The sequence below is a fragment of the Anolis sagrei genome, chromosome 2, assembly GCF_037176765.1.
Source record: "Anolis sagrei isolate rAnoSag1 chromosome 2, rAnoSag1.mat, whole genome shotgun sequence".
Lineage (NCBI taxonomy): Eukaryota > Metazoa > Chordata > Lepidosauria > Squamata > Dactyloidae > Anolis > Anolis sagrei.
Genome location: NC_090022.1, coordinates 267,544,393 through 267,566,184, shown reverse-complemented (window position 1 = coordinate 267,566,184; position 21,792 = coordinate 267,544,393). Strand labels below are relative to the sequence as shown.

The 21,792-nt window shown below is 41.3% G+C and overlaps 1 protein-coding gene across 4 annotated transcripts in view; it reads left to right on the top strand.

The window, feature by feature from the left end:
* The first annotated feature begins 1,867 nt into the window (after positions 1-1,867).
* The window catches only part of MAST4 (microtubule associated serine/threonine kinase family member 4), a 254,427-nt gene continuing 234,502 nt past the window's right edge, over positions 1,868-21,792 (top strand). For all 4 annotated transcript variants that reach the window (XM_060761582.2, XM_060761581.2, XM_060761580.2 and 1 more), the window contains exon 1: positions 1,868-2,359. In XM_060761582.2, coding sequence (XP_060617565.2) covers positions 1,991-2,359 — 369 coding nt within the window. In that variant the 5' untranslated portion in view covers positions 1,868-1,990. The remainder of the gene's footprint in view (positions 2,360-21,792) is intronic.

The following is a 21,792-nucleotide window of genomic DNA, read 5'->3' as shown; positions in this document are numbered from 1 at the left end:
TTATATCTCACCTTTCTACACCAAGAATGGGCAAACTTGGGCCTTTCAGGTGTTTTGGACTCCAACTCCCACCATTCCCAACAGCCTCAGGCCCTTTCCTTTTATATGTTGCCTTTCTACACCAAGTATGGGCAAACTTGGGTCCTCCAGGTGTTTTGGACTCCAACTCCCACCATTCCCAACAGCCTCTGGCCTTTTCCTTTTATATCTCGCTTTTCTACATCAAGTCAGGGGAAACTTGGGCCCTCCAGGTGTTTTGGACTACAACTCCCACCATTCCCAAAAGTCTCAGGCCTTTTCCTTTTATATCTTGCCTTTCTACACCAAGCCAGGGGCCCTCCAGGTGTTTTGTACTCCAACTCCCATCATTCCCAACAGCCTCAGGCCCTTTCCTTTAATATCTCACCATTCTACACCAAGCATGGGCAAACTTTGGCCTTTCAGGTGTTTTGGACTCCAAATCCCACCATTCTTAACAGCCTCGGGCCCTTTCCTTTTATATCTCACCTTTCTACACCAAGCATGGGCAAACTTGGGCTCTCCAGGTATTTTGGACTCCAACTCCCACCATTCCCAACAGCCTCAGGCCCTTTCCTTTTATATCTCACCATTCTACACCAAGCATGGGCAAACTTGGGCCTTTCAGGTGTTTTGGACTCCAACTCCCACCATTCCTAACAGCCTCGGGCCCTTTCCTTTTATATCTTGCCTTTCTACACCAAGCCAGGGGCCCTCCAGGTGTTTTGGACTCCAACTCCCACTATTCCCAACAGCCTCAGGCCCTTTCCTTTTATATCGTGTCTTTCTACACCAAGTATGGGCAAACTCGGGTCCTCTGGGTGTTTTGGACTCCAACTCGTACCATTCCCAACAGCCTCAGGCCCTTTCCTTTTATATCTTGCCTTTCTATATCAAGTATGGGCAAACTTGGGCCCTCCAGGTGGTTTGGACTCCACCTCCCACCATTCCCAACAGCCTCAGGCCCTTTCCTTTGATATATCGCCTTTCTACACCAAGCATGGGCAAACTTGGGCCTTTCAGGTGTTTTGGACTCCAACTCCCACCATTCCTAACAGACTCAGGCTCCTAGAGGTTTTATTTTTTGGTGGTGGTGGGGTGGGCGCACTATAACTGTAAGACTAATGGAAATGTGAGTTCTAGTTCAAAAATAACTTTTCAAGCTCTGCACATAAAGAAGGGAAATACCAGCTTTATATATGTTTCTGGAGATTTCCCTAATTCAAACATGTCCTAGAGAGGTAGAGCCTAAATTGCTTAATGTGACTGAAAAGTCTCTTTGGACATCTTTATTAAATCTGTCAGAACTGTATTAGGATGATTGAATACATTTATAACCTTTTTCTATATTCACTAACAGTTCTAATGGCCACATAAAATGCTCCAAAGGGGGCAAAGGAAGGGGCCTGAGGCTGTTAGGAATGGTGGGAGTTAGAGTCCAAAACACCTGGAGGGCTCAAATTTGCCCATGTCTGGTCTAGACGCACCCCTGGACTGTTAAGTCACTCTGCTTTTCCTTAGCTGAACAAAATGTGTGGTTGGGAAGCCAAATGCTTTGACTGTCTTCCAAGCGGGTTGGACTGGATGACCTTCAGGGTTCCCCCTCTGCCTCCTATTGATTCCACACCTGCCTGTGCCTGCTACCTGCGGCTCCCTCTGTGGAACCCTTCCTCCCTCGCCGGGGGCCCCTCCCACCGCCGCCTCTCGCGCGCTGCCATTGGCTGCTCAGGCTGCCGGTCTTCCCCGCCCCCGAGGCAGGTTGGCGCGAGGCAGTGTCTCCTGGAGGAAAGGCTTGTGTGTATGTGTGAGAGAGGCGGTGCCTGGCTCTAGCGCTGTGTTCCCGGCAGAGAGAGAGAGCGAGAGACGGAGAGAGAGAGAGGAAGGATGCTGCCGCCGTTGCCTGTGGAGACGGGCGGCTGACTTTCCCTCCCCGACCCGCCCAAGGCTTGTCTCCGCAGCTGCTTCGGAAGCCATGGGCGAGAAAGTTTCGAGCGAGGGGCAGCAGAGGCGCCTCGGCGGGCGGAGGGGCTCCTCTGCCTGCGCGTCCTCTTCCTCTTCTTCCTCCTCCAGCTCCAGCTCCGGCTCCTCGGACTCACAAACTCTTTCCGAGGAAGGCGGCGGCGGGAGGCAACGGGCAACTCCAGCAGGCGCTTCGGCTCCGCTGCCTCCGTTCCCCCTTTGGCGCAGCGGCCCCCAGCGGCCGGGGAAGGAACTGCAATCCGGCGAAGAAGGGAAGGAGAGGAGGACCCCGGCGTTTGGGGAGCGAGGGAAGCCGCCGCGGGAAGGCGGAAGGGGCGAGGACGGCGGCGGAGGAATCTCGCTGGAGGAGCAGGACGAGGAGGTGCGGGTTTGAACCCTGTCACGCGTGTACCTTTTCGTTTTAGTTCTGGTCGCCTTCAGAAAGTGAGGTAGAGTGGGACGTCAAGGTTGGGGCTGCAAGCGGAGGGCTGCCTGGCCACGTTTCTGTAGCATTCTCCCCTGGCGTTTCGCCCACATCTATGGCAGTCATTCTCAAAGGGTTGTTCAGAGGTCTGTTGGAAATGAGCCAAGTAGAGTGTATATTGGATACTAGGCAAGGGAGGTTTGTATCTCTGTGGACTGCAGTAGCATTCTCTCCTGACGTTTCGCCCACACCTATGGCAGTCATCCTCAAAGGTTTGTTCAGAGGTCTGTTGGAAATGAGGCAAGTGGATTGTGTATCGAGCGATTTATTGGGTTTCTGTGAGTTTTCTGGGCTGTCTGGCTATTGGAAACTAGGCAAGTGAGGTTTGTATCTCTGTGGACTGCAGTAGCATTCTCTCCTGACGTTTCGCCCACATCTATGGCAGTCATTCTCAAAGGGTTGTTCAGAGGTCTGTTGGAAATGAGGCAAGTGGAGTGTATATTGGAAACTAGGCAAGTGAGGTTTGTATCTCTGTGGACTGCCCAGGGTGGGAGAATGAACTCTTGTCTGCTTGAGGCAAGTGTGAATGTTTTAACTCATCACCTTGGTTAGTATTGGATGGCCTTGCAGCTTCAAAGCCTGTTTTCTTCCTGCCTGGGGGAATCCTTTGTTGGCATTGTGTTGTCGAAGGCTTTAATGGCTGGGATCACTGGGTTGTGAGTTTTCTGGGCTGTCTGGCTATGCTCCAGTAGCATTCTCTTCTGACGTTTCACCCACATCTATGGCAGTCATCCTCAAAGGTTGGAAATGAGGCAAGTGGAGTATGTATCGGGGGCTTAATTGGGTTGCTGTGAGTTTTCCAGCTGCCTATGCTCCAGTAGCATTCTCTTCTATCATTTCGCCCACATCTATGGCAGTCATCCTCAAAGTTGGAAATGAGGCAAGTGGAGTATGTATCGGGCAATTTATTGGGATGCTGTGAGTTTTCCAGGCTGTCTGGCTATGCTCCAGTAGCATTATCTTCTGATGTTTCGCCCACATCTATGGCAGGCATCCTCAAAGGTTTGTTTGGAGGTCTGTTGGAAATGAGGCAAGTGGAGTGTGTATCGAGCGCTTAATTGGGTTGCTGTGAGTTTTTTGGGCTGTCTGGCTATGCTCCAGTAGTATTCTCTCCTGACATTTCGCCCAGATCTACGGCAGCCATCCTCAAAGGTTTGTTCGGAGGTCTGTTGGAAATGAGGCAAGTGGAGTGTGTATAATCTATCTATCTATGGACTGTCCAGGGTGGGAGAAATAACTCTTGTCTGCTTGAGGCAAGTGTGAATTAGCATTAAATAGTACTGTTGAAGGCTTTCATGACTGAATCTTGTGAGTTTTCCAGGGTGCATGGCCATGTTCCAGAAGCATTCTCTCCTGATGTTTCACCCACATCTGTGGCAGGCATTCTAAAAGATTTCTTCAGAGCTCTGTTGGAAATGAGGCAAGTGATGGCATTCTAAGAGTTTGTGAGGTCTGTTGGAAACTAGACAAGTGAGGTTTATATATCTGTGGACTGTGCAGGGTGGGAGAAAGAACTCTTTGTCTGCTTGGGGCAAGTGTGAATGTTGCAGCTGATCACCTTGGTTAGCATTAGATGGCCTTGCAGCGTCAAAGCTTGACTGCTTCCTGCCTGGAGTGGAGTGTAGTCTATATATATCTGTTGGAATTGTATTGTCGAAGGCTTTCATGGCTGGGATCACTGTGTTGTTGTGAGTTTTTTAGGCTGTCTGGCCACGTTCCCAAAGCATTCTCTCCAGACATTTCACCCACATCTATGGTAGGCATCCTCAAGGGTTTGTTCAGAGGTCTGTTGGAAATGAGGCAAATGGAGTGTATACATATCTGTGGACTGCCCAGGGTGGGAGAAAGAACTCTTTGTCTGCTTTGGGCAAGTGAGAATGTTGCAGCTGATCACCTTGGTTAGCATTGGATGGCCTTGCAGCTTCAAAACTTGGTTGCTTCCTGCTTGGGGGAATCCTTTGTTGGGATTGTGTTGTTAAAGGCTTTCATGGCTGGGATCACTGGGTTGCTGTGAGTTTTCTGAGCTGTCTGGCCACATTTCAGTAGCATTCTCTCCTGATGTTTCGCCCACATCTATGGCAGGCATCCTCAAAGGTTTGTTCAGAGGTCTTTTGGAAATGAGGGAAGTGGAGTATGTATAATCTATAATCTATCTATCTATGGACTGTCCAGGGTGGGAGGAAGAACTCTTGTCTGCTTGAGGCAAGTGTGAATGTTGCAATTGGCATTGAATATTATGGATGCATGATTAGCATTGAATAGTATTGTTGAAGGCTTTCATGACCGAATTTTGTGAGTTTTCCGGGCTGCATGGCCATGTTCCAGAAGCATTCTCTCCTGACATTTCACCTACATCTGTGGCAGGCATCCTCAGAGTTTGTGAGGTCTGTTGGAAACTAGACAAGTGAGATTTATATATCTGTGGACTGCCCAGGGTGGGAGAAAAACTCTTGTCTGCTTGAGGCAAGTGTCAGTGTTGCAAATAATCACCTTGATTAGCATTGAATTGCCTTGCAGCTTCAAAGCTTGGCTGCTTCCTGCTTGGGGAAATCCTTTGTAGGGATTGTATTGTTGTATTGTTGAAGGCTTTCATGGCTGGGATCACTGGGTTGCTGTGAGTTTGCTGGGCTGCTTGGTCATGTACCAGAAGCATTCTCTTCTGACATTTTGCCTGCATCTATGGCACTCACCCTCAAAGGTTTGTTTAGAGGTCTGTTGGAAATGAGGCAAGTGGAGTGTATAGATCTGTGGACTGTCCAGGGTGGGAGAAAGAACTCTTGTCTGCTTGAGGCAAGTGTGAACGTTGCAATTGGCTACGTTCTGTTCTACCTTGGTCAGGCCTTACTTTGAGTACTCTGTTCAGTTTTGGCCTTCACCATTCAAACAAACATGTCAGATAAACATGACCAAAATGATAAAAGGCCTGGAAGTCAAGTTTTATGAGGAGCAGTTTAGAGATCTGAGTATGTTTCGCTTGCAGAAGAGAAAGCAGAGAGGGGGACATAATAGCCATGTTTAAATATTTGAAAGGATGCCACATTGGGGAGAGGGCGGGCTTGTTTTCTGCTGTTCTGGAGACAAGGACATGGAGCAATGGGTTCAAATTGCAGGAAAAGAGATTCCACCTAAACATTACAAAAAACTACCTGACGGTAAGAGCATTTCAGCAGTGGAATATGCTGCTGCCTTGGAGTATGGTGGTGTCTCCTTCTCTGGTGGTTTTTAAGTAGAGGTTGGATGGCCATCTGTTGGGAATGGTTTGATTCTGTGTTCTTGCATGGCAGAATGGGGTTTGAGTAGATGGCCCTTGCGGTCTCTTCCAGCTCTATGATTCTTGAGTATGATTCTATAATAAGACCAGCCTTTTTATTACATAGAGTGAGGTGCTTGGTTCAGGATACTTAGAGTTGAGATGAAGGAATGAATAATCCCATTCTGTTCTACTTTGGTTAGGCCTCACCTGGAGTACAGTACCCAGTTCTGGGCACCACAATTCAAGCTGGAACATGTCCAGAGAAAAATGATCAAAATGATAAAAGGTCTGGAAGCCCAGTCTTATGAGGAGCATCTTATGGAGCTGGGTGTATTAGCTTGAAGAAGAGAGGGCTGAGAGGGGACATAATAGCCATGTTTTAATATTTGAAAGGATGTCACATTGAGGAGAGAGAAGTCTTGTTTTCTGCTGCTATGGAGTCTAGGACTGGGAGGAATGGCTTCAAATTGAAGGTGGGGGGAGAAATTCTATCTAAACAATAGAATCTGGGGAGCGACGTGAGCTCCTGTTGTTAGCCCCAGCTTCTGGCAATCTAACGGTTCGAAAACATGCAAATGTGAATAGATCAATAGGTACCACTCCAGTGGGAAGGTAACAGTACTCCATGAAGACATGCTGGCTACAGGACCTTGGAGGTGTCCATGGACAACGGTGGCTCTTCAGCTTAGAAATGGAGATGAGCCCAAATCCCCAGAGTCAGACACGACTGGACTTAATGTCAGGGGAAAACCTTTACTGTTACCTTTACCTAAACAATAGGGAGAACTTTCAGAGGAAAGAGCTGTTCAACTGTGGATTATGCTGCCTTAGAGCATGGTGGAGTCTCCTCCTCCAGAGATTTTAAAGCAGAGGCTGTCGGGAGTGTTTTGATTGCATTCTTCTGCATAGTGGCAGCATGAGGTCGGGCCTGGACTGGATGGGTTTGAGGTATCTTCCAACTCTATGATTCTAGATGGGAATCATAGAGTTGGGAATTCGAAATGCTCCAAAGTTGTCCACCCTGAGATAGTGACAGTGTTTTCTTTGTGATGGTTCAATGTACACAAACCTTGTTTCATGAACGCATTTACAATTATTGTTATGCAATGATTTTCAGGCTATGGGTATAAAGTAATGCAGTGGTTCTCAACCTGTGGGTCCCCTGATGTTTTGGCCTTCAACTCTCAGAAATCCTAACAGTTGGTAAACTGGCTAGGATTTCTGGGAGTTTAGGCCAAAACACCCGAGGACTCACAGGTTGAGAACTACTGAATGTAAATGAATTTTGTGATTAGACTTTGGTCCCATCTCCAAGATACTGGTTGAATAACCCTTGTCTGAAATGCTTGGGACTAGAAGTGTTTTGTATTTTTCCACAATATTCTCAAATCCAAAACTGTTCACCTTTGCTTTCTGATGGTTACACAGATTTTGTTGCATGCATGCCCATTGTGAGATGTCTTGGAGATGGGACCCAAGCCTCATCACAAAATTCAATTATATTTCACATGCAGCTTATACACATACGCTGAAGATCATTTTATTCACAATAATGTTCAAAGTATCTCATGATGTATATTTTTTTTTTTGTTGGGGTTTTGAAATATTTGCACATACACCATGAGCTGTCTTGGAGATGGGACCCAAGTCTAATCATAAGTTAATTTTTGTTTCATACACACCTTATACACGTAGACTCTAGGAACCCAAAAGGCTCCCAGAGCCAAAATTGTTCATACACAAAATGTGAAGGTCATTTTATTCACAGTACTTTTTAATATTCCTGTGCATACAACAAAGTTTGTGTTGACATCAGCATAAATGAATTTCATGATTAGACTTAGGTCCTCTCTCCAAGATATCTCATGATGTTTGTGCAAATATTCCAAAACCTCTCCTAAGATATGGAACACATTCATGAGATATCTTGAAGATGGGACTCACGTCCAATCACGAAAATGTTTCCATGTTTCAAATACAACTTATGCACATATCTTCCAGGAACCCAAAATACTTTCATATCCAAAACTGTTACTGCTTTGCTTTCTGTGTAGAAAACACAGAATTCTTTGTACGAACAGGAATATTACAAAGTACAATGACCATCAGGCCATGGATATAAGGCATATATGAGGCATACTTGAATTCCATAATTGGACTTGGGGCACATCTCCAAAACACAGTTGAGTATCTCTTATCTGAAATGCTTGAGAAGAAAAGTGGTTTTTTTGCATTGTGCAATATTTGAGATATTTTTAACTGAGATCCAAGTCTGCTCAATTCATTGATGTTTCATATTTGTCTTATGCACATATCCTGAAAGTAATTTTATGCACAATATTTTAAATGATTTTGGGCATGAAACAAATTTTGTGTATATTGAACTTTCAGATAGCAACCATTGCTATCTTAGCCACCCAGGTGGACAGTTATGGATTTTGGGTGATTTTGGAATTCTGGATAAGGGAGGCCAAACTTGTATCTCATTATATACATTCAAATATTCAAAAAATTAAAAAAATATTGGTACTTCTTGTACCAAACATTTTGAATCAGGGCTGCTCAAAGTAGGAATAGGTTGGGTGAGAGAAACCAAGGTTGGACTTAGCCATCTGACATGGGCTGGATCTACACTGCCATATAATGCAATTCAAACTGCATTATATAGGTCTAGATCAGTGGTTTTCAACCTGTGGGTCCTCAGTTGTTTTGACCTACAACTCCCAGAAATCCCAGCCAATTTACCAGCTGTTAGGTTTTCTGGGAGTTGAAGGCCAAAACATCTGGGGACCCACAGGTTGAGAACCACTGATCTAGACCTATATAATGCAGTTTGACCATATAATGTAAATCAAACTGCTTTATTTGGGAGTATAGATCCAGCCATGTTTGCTGTCTACTGGGCAAGTCTGGGCCACTTGTGGTGAGAAGTGCGGTGACTGCTGACCTTGACTGGTGAGGGAAGGGACCAGCCGCTGGCTGTGTTTGCCATTGCCTGTCTCCTTAGGGCCACCCTGTGGTAACTGCCTAAGGCAGGCTCGTTGCCAGGTGTTGACAGGAGGGTGTGCCTCTCTTCTGAAATGACTAATATTGCTGTGTGTGTGCAGGGTGTCCCAAAACACCCATATACATCATGAACAATTCATAATTCTGGATTTTGGGGAGATTTATTTTTTCAAAAAATGTATACACCCTTAAGAGGATTAAACATTCAAATCGTAGAGAAGTCTTGCAGGTATACATGAGAGACTTTAAGTGAGGTTTGTAACTCTGTGCTTTGGCAATGTGAGCAGTGCATTGTTGCACAGGGACGATCATTTGAACACCTTTCATAAAATTTAATTTAAGATGGAATATGTAACTGATTAGATCACTATTATAACATTTATTCCTGAACATCAATGTGTTTACTTAGGTTTCAGATAATCACCATAGCTACTATTGTCTGTTAAAGGGTGTATACCTTTTTGAGACACCCTGTATATTTGTGTGGAGCGTCTCTCCTTAATTTTCCCTGCAGTCTGCCACAAATGAGGGTGTTGGTGCTGCCTTCAGATTTGAGTCAGTCTACGGGCACTGTAACATCTTGACACAGATGAGAGATGAGTTTCTTCTTCTTCTTCTAATAGTGTTTAATGCTGAGCTATTGAATGGGGTGTGTGTAAGTGAGCACAACAACATAAGGCAACATGGGTTTCTTATGAAAGTCTTGTCGAAAAGCAGAAACAAATTGTCCCAAGAGTAAAATAGTTGATTCCCTTCTTTCCAGTAGGAGTGGGTGTGTTCTTTTTAATTAGAACCTGACTCTTGTTTTAGTGTACTTTGGCTCCATAGAAATTGAGTCATGCCAGGTCTATATTGTCACAGAAAGCTGGAATGCAGATCTTGTGTTTCTCCAAGGGACAACCACTTGGTGAACATTCTACTTGAGGTGGAAAATTCCAAGTGGATTGAAATCCTACTATGTTAAAATTCTTTATCATACAGAGTAAACACAAACAAAAGAGGCTTGTGGCACCTTAAATATTTGTTAGTGTTTCTATCCCTAGAGCTGAATAGTTCTGAGGACTTTTGTGTGAATATCTGGCTACTTTTGGAGGTAAGGCCTGTAATTTACAGTTGGAAACGTGTGGTGACTTTGTATCCATTTTAATCTCACTTGGGCAAATAAACCTCCTCTCTTCCCTGCTCTCCCTAAAGAAACAGTCCGCTTACCTGAGCTACTGGGCTAGGTTGCAAGGTTACACAGCCATGTTTAAAGCTATTTTCTTTCTAGAAAGCAGCTTAATAGTTAGGGCAACAGGATTACATTTGTGACAGGGTTTAATCCTGGTATCTCTTATCAAATACCTGGGCTTCAGGCTTTGCAGCAAACAGAGTAATTGCTAAGACACCAGGCAATGGCCCTGAGAAAATATATATTCAGTGCCTATATGGCAAGAGGCATAGTCTTTGTAGTCAGATCTGAGACCCAAAATCTTTTTCTGGAAATAAAGTAGATAGTACCATTTTTTGTTTTATTTCCGGAGTAGTATGACTGCTCTGATGTAAACCTGGTGTCAAATTCTATAATTACATATAACTTATAATAATTCTTTTTCGATAAGGTGAGCAGAAAACTTTTAAGGATTGATCGACAGTTTTTGTGAGTGACAGCTCAGTTGAATATGTGCCTAAACATTGTTTATTTGATAATACAATCTTATATAATTTATTACATTTATAAATCACATACTTTTTGTATGATGTGCATGGATGATATACAACAGAAACTTCACATAAGATGAAACCAAAAGGATATTAACAATACAGCAAAAATTTAGGTTTCTTAAAAACTATAGAGAACCATCAAAGTATTGAGGTTTGATGGTAGTATTAGGACTCTGGGACTGTAGGACTAGCACAGTTTGACTCCTCACTCAACCATGGAAAGCCTCAGATGTCCCAAACAAATCTTTTCCAGTGATGGGTTTGCTTTAGGGCAGGCCTCTTCAACCTGTGGCTCTTCAGTTTAGGCCTCCAGAAGCCCTACCCAGCTTGTTGAGTGATCAGAAATTCTGGGAGCTGGATGCTCAAAGAGCTGGATGGCCACAGGTTGAAGATCCTTAGGGTGTCCATAAGTCTGAAATGACTTGAAAATGCACATTACACACATTAAAACTGAAGAGCTGCAAAACATTATAACAGCATTAAAGTCTGACAAAGAAAATCTTGTTTAATACCAATTCACATGTTTATAAGAAAGAGCAATTTAACTTCCTTGGGGGAGGGGATCCTATTGTTACTGAACAGACCCACTCTTGAGTAAAAAATATCCTGAACAGAGCTGTCCCTCCCTGAGAGAGGGTGAATCTTTTGGCTCAGGCAGTGAAGTGGGAGGGTGCTTCCAAACAGCATCAAAATGCAGGACAAAGAAGTGGTTTTTTAAAAAATGCAGGACCTCAAAGGAAGTCCAAACATAGACCAGCCTGCTTAATCCCTCACTGTCCTCAAGGCTGTTTTTTTTTAAAAAGTGAATTAAGATGGAGAGTAGATGAGAGACATTGGTGGAAGTTTTTTAAAAATTCACTCCTGATGCGCATATAACGAAGTATTTTAAAAAACTTCCCTTGGATCTCTGTCTTCCCCCATTCGTTAATTTAAGCTCTGTTTAACATTACAAAGTGTAAAAGGCAGAATTTGAGAGAGTTGTTTTTGCTTTTCACTTGTACTTCCATGAGCCACCTGTTTCTCCATTTGACAGCTGATCAGCTGTTTCTGGCCTTTCAGAAATGCACGTGCTTTGGAGAAGTTAACACAGGGGGAGGGAAGAAATCCATGTGTTTCCCATGACTGCCGAGGATACACAGGCATGGAACGGTGTGTGTTTCTCTGGAAGAAATGGGTTTAAAGGGCATCTTTTAAACACGTGTTTTCTAACCCTTAACCTGATTGCTCCTGATTCTTCCTGCACTTTGGCTAAAACTCATTTAGTCACTCCCCCCCCCCCCCACCTTTTAACCTGCTTCCTGTTGGGTTTTAATGCATGTATAGAAGGGCCCAGAGAGGCTGTGAATTGGTTATTCCTCTGTTGGGCTGACTTCCCGTTGCCTTGGTTGAAAAGGAAGACTTTGTAGAGTAGCCACTGAGGCTCCTAGGAGCAGTTTCCAAAAACTTGTTTTTGCTTCAAAACCCATGAACGGAGGATGACAGAACTAAACAAGCTCAAATGTGGTGGTTTTTGGGAACTTCGTTTTCATTCAGAGTATGCTGATATCTACATAAAAATGATTAAAACCACGTTCTGATCTTTCTCCTCCAAGAAAGAACTTGTGCAGTGTCAATACAGTTTCATACTTGTGGACACCTCAGCCACCCGAAGAACTAAATCCACAAGCATCTCTATTCTTTGTATCAGATATTTCAAAAACAAGTGAAACCTCATCCAGAACAGGCTGTGGTTTCAGTTCTAGTTTACACTATCTGCTGATCAACAGCAGCTCTGTTTTGTCAAGATAGTGGATGAGAACATCCACAGCCTCCAGACATCACTTTAAATGGATACCCATCAGCATACCCAGCTATGAAACATATGACCTATTGTATATTAAGTGAATACTTCATGGTTTTATTTTTGGCATACTTGCTAGAAACTGTATCGTATATAAAATATTTCTATGCCAAGGATTTGATGCATGTCAGAATTGACAATTTAGTTGAATTGCATGGTTCTGTGGATCTTCATGTTCAAAAAAGGATAACTGCTGTCACATCCCTGGGAAGTTCTGTATCCTTTACTATTCTTTTGTCCTTTTTAATTATGGTACTTTTGTAGATTATACACTCTAATTTTCAAGGTGTTAATGATAGCAAATAAAAGTGCCTTTACTCACTCTACTGGACATTGAAGGTCTGCTACTTTAGGATAGATGAAATAATAGTGAATTAATAGAATTTGGCTTCCCCTTAGAGGAAGTTGCTGCTGATGCCATCACTTCATTGTCTTGTTTTGTACATTGGCAATCTCTTTTCTTGAGTATAGAATGTTATACTATCTGCATTAATCAGGTCACTTTGCAGTTTGATTTCTGGTGTGCAGTTGCAGTTGTGTATCCTTTAGATATGTAGCAGTCAGCAGATTTGATTATGGTTTAAATGGAACCTTAAAGACTTTGCTATGCTGGGCTTCATATATTTAGCATATAAACAAAATGATGTGTACGCAGGTAGAACAGAAGAACTGTATGTGGTTTTAAATGGAATTGTCAAAGTTCACCAAAAAGCTGGACCTGTCCAGTAATGGCAACAAGTCTGTAAAAAAAAAAAAGGACTAAAGTGCAGTGAAACATGTAACTGGGGGAAAGGAAATACCTTTCTGATAGCTCTCATACTGAAATCAAACTTGTAATACTATCAAATTACAATACATCTAGGTTTTAGAGTATACAGTATATAAAAGCAATTTGTTTCTATTCCTGCTGTGACATATATTTCATGTGAAATTCTTTGATATACTCCCCCTTGGTGGCAAAGAGGGATGTGAAAAGAATTTTAAGGTGAATTAAAATGTTACTCTTTAACTAGCAAATTGTAATCTCATGTAGTGGACTTAATGCGCGATAACATTGCACATATCACATGTTCATGCCACATTATCAAAGGATGTCTAAGCCCTACACCATTGGAGAAATTATACTGTTTAGCCAGTATTGCACCACCTGACATCTGTCGGGAAGTAGTAACCAATAATCAAAGGACCAAGATGGTGACATCTCCAGCCGACCCCTGTTCGGATATCAGCCAGCACACCAACTCCTTAAAAAGAAATAGTTTTCTAAGATCTACAAAGATACTTGCAGGAACACCTCAGCAAGTGAGAGTCCAAAAGTGGCAGGCTAAACCTGGCACCTCAATCCATAGCTGATACTGAATGAAAGACTCCCCCTGGGGACACAGAAACTGGGTGACTTGGAAGGCGCTGAACAGACTGTTCTCTAGCACCACAAGATGCAGAGCCAACCTTAAGAAACGGGGCCACAAAGTGGAGTCCATGAGATGCGAGTGTGGAGAAGAGCAAGCACAGACCACCTATTACAGTGCAGTCTGAGCCCTGCCACATGCACAATGGAGGACCTCCTTATAGCCAAAGGCCCAGCTACTGGTCAAAGAAAATTAAGTATAATGCTAAGTTTTTTAAAGTTTGCATTTTTAAAATACATTACAACTGTATCCTTGGTTTGCTTCTGATATGATAAATAAATATTTGTTCACATTTTTTTTGTCAAAAATGAAAAGTGGCACATGTCTTAATACCTGTTTGGACCAAAGTTATGCTCTGGGTCAGAAAAGACTGAACAAACAAGGAAACAAAATGTATTTTCCCCCTAAAAAGTCACTCTGTATGCAAGTGGCAATGTAGCTATTTTAGAGGAATGAAGTGGGACAACACTAGATAAATGAGCATACTTTATTGTATCCGAATATAATAAAACATGCATATAATTAGTTCAGCTGCCAGAAGTGAGACAGCTATAAATGATTTGTTACAAAAATAAATGTGTATGTTTACAGAAAACATGTGAAAATATATGGTAACATGTTCCACTGTTGACACTTGAAATGCAGACTAGTTTTACGAGAGCTTTTGTGTACATTTTTACTTGCACTCTTATCAAAGACATAGAATCATAGAGTTGGAAGATGGAGATTGGACCATGGATTTTAATTGATTTTTTAAAACTTCTGTTTGTGTTTAATTCTGTTTTAATATTTGTATATTTGTATATTTTAAATTCTGTGCTATTGCTTTTGTGGCAAGCCGCTTTGAGTCTCCTTTGGGGAGATAAAGCGGGGTATAAATATAATAATAATAATAATAATCATCATCATCATCATCATCATCACCTTCATCATCTAGCTCAGTGGTTCTCAACCTTCCTAATACCAAGACCCCTTAATACGGTTCCTCATGTTGTGGTGACCCTCAACCATAAAATTATTTCTGTTGCTACTTCACAACTTGAATTATAACTAGTTGGTTTGCTTCTGAATTTGTTTGCAATGTTGACTTCTAATATCTAGTTCCTTATTGACACCTTAAGCCCAAGAGCTTAGTCACTGTACTTAACTGGAAACCAAACTTTGAACTACCCTGTATTACATTTCCATGGCTGGGAATTTGCCACTTTGGGGATCAACAATAATTCATGTTAGTAAAAAAATAGTTTTAATACTGCTACAATGTATGCTGGCCCCCAGATTATAATAATAAATAGGAAATTGGCAATGAACCTTTAAATCAAAACAGTTTATACACCGAAACTGTACAAGATGGCATAGAACTGTGTTTGACATCATACTTTGCTTTGGTGGAAATTACTGTCAAACATAGAACTGTGTGCCAGTAATAGCAAATATGTATAAAATTAACATGTATATTATATAATAAATTTTAATCCACTCCACACCTACATGCATTAGGTTTTGTTAGGGTGATTTCATACATGACAGTGTGAGATGTCCTAAGCATTGCACTGCTCACAAAACACTCACTCGCCTGTGTGTTTCGCTTGGGTAGCTCAGAGCTTATTGTGGTTTGGCAACCTTTTTTCCAAGTTCATTGGCTATTATTGGTTGCACATTATTTATTTATTTATTTATTTTGAAAGCGACAATCCCAAACATGGTATACAGTCAGCCCTTTGTATCTATAGATTCTGCACTCAAGGATTCAATAATAATAATAATAATAATAACAACTTTATTTATACCCCACCAGCACCTCCCATAGGGACTCAGGGCGGCTTACAAAATACCACACAAAGATGTCATACATGAAATACTTAATACATAAAATAAAATACATCAACATGAAAAAATAATACATCATATAAACCAGGGATATACATTGGATAAAACAACCTCTATTAAAATAGAATCAGTTAAAATATCAATGTAATAAATAAAGCAACTCAACTGAATGCACAGAATGTAGTTATAAAGAGCTAAGTGATTGACAATCAGTTCTGGTTACTGTCTAAACATTATCAAATGCCTGCTGGAAAAATCAAGTTTTTAACTCTTTCCTAAAATATTGTAGTGTAGGGGCTTGTCTAAGTTCATTGGGGAGGGCGTTCCAATCCTGGGGGGCCACCAAAGAGAAGGCCCTCTCCCTCGTCCCCACTAACTGCACTAAACACGGATGTGGGACCAGGAGGAGGGCGTCCCCAGCAGATCTTAGAGTCCATACTGGTTCATAGGGGGAGATGCGATCACAAGGATAGGCTGGATCCAATCCACCCATGGCTTGATTTTTTTAAAATTTCAAAAACCAGATTGATTTCACCATTTTATGTAAGTAGCACCATTTTACTACACCATTGCATGAAATGGGACCTGAAAATCCATGGATTTTGGTATCTACAGGGCATCTTGGAACCACATCTGAGTCAGCACCAAGTGCACAGTACACTAGGCCAAAAATCATTTTGCGGGGGAGAGGCAGTTTTAAAGTTTTGGTTGAATAAAGAGCCTGGAGTTGCCAGCTAGTAAACAATTTCACAAGAACAAGAATTCGTGATGAAACATCTTCCTTAATTTAAATATTGTTTTAATTGTACTATAGTTTTATTAATTTTATTTGAGTCTGTTGTCAGCTTAGACCTAACAGCTGTAGACTTGATTATTATTCACTGAAAAGAAACCATACTGAAAGCTACATGCAGTATTGTTTTTAACCATGTTACTAGTACGTAAGTAAGCTCACTGTGACAGCTGAAGTACATTTTCTTCAAAGCTCTAACTGCAGGTGCTGGCAAGATTTCAATCTATTATATCTAATTACCTGCTCAAACACTGCCTATCTATGATGTTGGGTATTCAGAAATTATTTAAAATACTGCTTTTTCATGTTCTGCCCTGTTACTTTTTGTTATCTGTAAGAAGAGCAATTAAACCAAACTGTTTGATGATCCTTTAATTGCTGGCATAGGTTGGGAAAAGATATTAATATTGGAGAATCAAATTCAAATATAGTACCTAGGACACATTATTTACTTCCCAAATGTGCAACATTTTTATAAATAGTTTTCACTATGAATGCTTAAAGGAGAGAAGGAATGGTGGGAGTCCAACATGCTTAGTACATGTCAGGTTGGGGTTTCATCTTACCACTTCAGTTCAATTTGTTCCTGACCTGCAACTCTCTTTTCCTTCTTTTGTATCGTGTGTATACTGTTCTTATTTTTCAAATATGTTGCTTGGTAAAAGTTTCTGACAAATGATGTATTTACTTTGGAGCAGTGATTTGGTAAAGGGAATTAGCAATTCCCCCCTTCTCCTCTGGGGACCAGCAACATATTTGTACACAATGATTGCAATTGTATCTATCTTTCCAGGAACCTTGCCACTTGCCATGGATTGGCAGTCTATGCATTTGCTATGAGTTGACTTTGACATATAATAATGATGATGATGATGATGATGATGATGGAGGCTGAGGGCCAGATTCTGGCAGCCCAAGAACAAGCCATTAGAACCAATGCCATCAAAGCCAGAATTCAAAAGTCGATGACAGATCTCAAGTGTAGACTCTGCAAGGAAGCAGATAGAACAATAGATCACATCCTCAGCTGCTGCAAGAAGATTGCACAGACAGACTACAAGCAGAGACATAACACCATTGCCCAGATGATTCAGTGGAACTTGTGCCACAAATACCATCTGTCTGCGACAAAGAACTGATGGGATCACAAGCTGGAAAAAGTTACAGAAAATGAACATGTCAAACTCCTCTGGGACTTCCGAATTCAGACAGAGTTCTGAAGCACAATACTCCTGACCTCACAATCGTATTAAAAAACAAAGTATGGATTGTAGATGTCGCAATCCCAGGTGACAGCAGGATTGAAGAGAAACAACTGGAAAAGCTGACACAATATGAAGATTTAACGATTGAACTGCAAGGACTCCGGCACAAGCCAGTCAAGGTGGCCCCAGTGGTGATCGGCACACTGGATGCAGTGCCTAAAGACCCTGTCCTGTACTTAAGCACAATTGGCGCTACCAAAATTACCACTTGCCAGCTGCAGAAGGCCACCTTACTGGGATCTGCACGCATCATTTGCCGATACATCACACAGTCCTAGACACTTGGGAAGGGTCCGACATGTGATCTAATACAACAGCCAGCAGAGTGATCTTGTCTTCTGTGGACTCATCTTGTTGTGTTTCTAATAATAATAATAATAATAATAATAATAATAATAATAATAATTATTATTATTATCTATATTCCGCCCTATCTCCCCAGGGGGCTCAGAGCGGATTCCAACATACAAAAAGGCAAAGATTCAATGCCTCAGTAAAATAACAAGTACCAACATAATAATCCAAAATAAGCCCACATATGAAAATAACTTAAAACCTAACATCTATAAATTAAATAAAATGTAATCAATCAAAAATTATAAAATAACATACAACCTGAACATAAAGCAGCCATATTGATTACAGAAGCCAACTAAATTTCCCAAAGGTTGATTGTGTGGCCAGTGATGATAAATGGGCTAACATGAATTGACAGAGGTGAATACAATAATAGTTCTCAACCTGAGGTCCAGTAGTGGTCTCTCATTGTCTAATCCTCCTCCTCTTCATATGATAGTGAGCAGAAATAAGACTTCAGTAGTTTTTTGAAGGAGAAGAGGGAGAGGGCATCTTTATTTCTTTTGAGAGGGAGTTCCAGAAGTGGGGGGCGATCACGGAGAAGGCCCTCCCTCTCTCGTTCCCACTAGCTGTGCTTGAGATGTGGATGGGACCAAGAGCAGGACCTCCTCCACTGACCACAGTGCCCGAGCTGGCTTGTAAGAGGAGATGCAATTGGTAAAATAGCCTTTATGACCCCTTTATGAGTAAGAAACCTCTCCAAAACCTTGTTCATTACCTACCCCCACAAGTTTCGCAAACTTCTAATTATTATTATTATTATTATTATTATTGACACAAAAACACAGTGTGTCACAGCAAACGAGATTTACATGCTGGATTTCGTATCACAAAATCACAAGTCGAACACTTCCCAAGCGTCTAGGCCTGTGTGATGTATTTTCAAATGTTGCTACAGATCCAAGTAAGGTGGCCTTTTGCAGTTGACAGATCATGATTTTGTCAATGTTTATTGTTTCCAAATGCCGCCTGAGATGATGATGATGATGATGATAATTATTATTACCCCACTCTTTTCCCCCAAAGGGGACTCAAAATGGCATTTATTGAATGAATGTACCTGTAATGTGGTATTCCTCTTTTCCTACCACATTACATGTTTTCTATCATTATCAACTTTTATCATGGAATATCCAAAGTATTGCAACCTTAGTATAATTATCTTGGCATTTAATAAGACAAAGAGGTTACTGTACAATAATGTACAGCAGAAAGCAGTCTAGTCCACAGAGAGAGACCTATGTGAAAGCTGACCCCCGACCCCCAAAATTTCCAAATGCTTTTCTTATAGACTTTATGTGCGTGAAAATGAGGGTCTCTGTATTTCAGGCCTAAAAGGACTGACATTTTGAATATGCTCTATCTGCTTGAGTGCCTTAGTGTCCAGATAAACCACTTCTCTTACCCCCACTGCCATTCAATTCTAAGACTCACTTTTCCCCTTTGTTGATGGTGGTTTCTTCTCCTGTTCTAATCTCCTTCTTTCTTCACTCCCCCCTCTCTCCCCCCACCTGCCTATCCCCTCCTCTAGATAAGCTGCCTGTCAATAGACCCTGTGATGTCTTTTCTGTAGTCTTGATACTTCTTCTCCTGAGGCAGCAGGCTTTCTTGTTTTGTTGAAACTTACAGAAAGAGAGGCACTCACTGTAATGATTTCTAACAAATTTTAATGAGCTAATTTACTAAAGAATATTTTTAACATCAGCATTAATTTAGGGATCTAATGAATTAGATGAAGTTGCTGGACAGAAGTCCAATTAATTAATCCAATTAGTTAGTTTGCCAGTTGTATAAGCCTAACCTATCTAAGTGTATACTGTCTATAATGCTAAGATGAATTATCCCTTGAGGTCATTGAAAGAAGAGTAAGATATGTGTACATTACTTTATACTAGAGGTCAGGATCTAGCAGGTAATCTCATATGCTATCTAATTATCTGTATTCATATCATGAAATTGCTAACAGCCTTGTTTATGAAATTGGTTTAGATCTGATTTTCTGAATTGTAAATATTCCTTACTCTTTTTTTCTTAAATAACACATAGAAGAGAGCTTTCCAAACTTTTCATGTTGGCGACACAATTTTTAGATATGCAACCTCTTGTGACATGGTTATTCAGTTTTACTATCAAATTTAATATCTATTGAGGTTTAAGCCCTCTTTTTGTGGGGCCATTATAAATTATGATTTAAATCATTATTTAAATTAAGCAACTAAGTCAGTGGTGTAGATCCCTTGTCTGTACAGATATTGTACTTCAGCTCCCATCATTCCATTTGGATATGGTTGTAATGCTGATAAGATAGGTGATGAGAGTTACCTCTCATCAACACACAGAGAGCCACAGATTCTCTAAATGTGTGTAAAACTAACAGAAGAGTGATATGATCACTGACAAATGTATGGTATGATCACTGACAAATGTACCATGATAAGATATCTCATGATCTGAAAGATAGTGTGCTGAAGAAGAGATAGTCTGCTATCTCTTTACCTGATATTTTCTTTAAGGAATGCAACATAACTGTGATGGTACTTCAAACAACTTCCTTACTTATCTCAAAGATATAGATATCAACTACATTGGTATCCAGTTCAGACTTAACTGGGACCATATTCCACTGAACAAAGTAGATGTGTTTCAGAGTAAAATGTATAGGATTGTACTGTAAGGGGCACCCCTTTCTTAAAACTGTTTTCGAAGATTTGATAGCTAAACTTTATCGTGAAATCAATAGTATTACTTGTTGACCTAATTAGACTTCTCAGCTCATTAGATAGGGGTTGTTAGATCCTGTTGGCTTTTCTGTTGAATCATCCAATGAATGGCTATCAATATGGTGACTTTACTATATTTCTTCAGTTCTAAGACACACTTTCTTCCCCATATAAACATCTTTTCAAACAGGGTGTGACTTAGAATTGCAGGGAACTTTTTATGTGTGTGTGTGCATAGCTTTTTTTCCCTGTTGGTGGTTGTGATGGAACTGCTCCTTTTGGTCCCAGCTCCTTTTGTTAGGCTGCCTCACCAACAGTTTGAGAATAGTCACTTTTCTGTTAGTTTTACAAGGGTGGAGCTTAAGTAAACCTTTCCTGGTTTGGATCCATGCTTGCCCATCCTTTTGCCTGGTATAAGAGAGCAATCTTTAGTTTAGGGTTATTACCACTAGGGAATCTTGGAAGCAAGACATGTCTGTAATTGTTCCCAGCAAGATCCAGATTTGGGTAATCTATTTCAAGCCAATAACTAACTAACTAACTAACTAATCCAGGAACTCATCTGGCTATACTGGCCTACCTCTGGTTAGTGACAGTCCGTGGAGTTTCCTGGCACCTTCAGTGAGGTGCCAAGACTCAGTTTGATGAACTTGCTTTCTCTACCTCTGTCCTGATCACCTTGGGCATTGGGCGTCCCAGAAGCCTTTCTACCAGAGAACGTGAGCAAAAGAAACTTTCATCTGTCCTTTGTCACCGGAATCACCCACAACCATCAACTTCAGGAACAACCAGTTACCTTCAAACTTTAAGTATGGACTTTGTTATGGGGAAATCAAGATAGTACCTGGGTGGAGACAGGCGCAAGACCAATTAATATATAGTTATTGTTTCTTGAAAATAATAGCATGGACATTGATTATGTGGGGTTCTTTGCTCAAACAGGAAGGCAATCCAGTGTCCCCTGAGCTGATAGAAAGTCAGGACACGTTAACGCTAAAGACATTTAAAGCAGCTTGGGTGTGACAGCACAGTGGTACTGAAATTAGTGTGCATCCTACAATCATTGGCATCTTAAAATCAAAGAAATATGGTATTTGTTTTCTATAAAACCATTTATAGTTTTACTAATGATTCATGTTTGCTTTCGTACTATT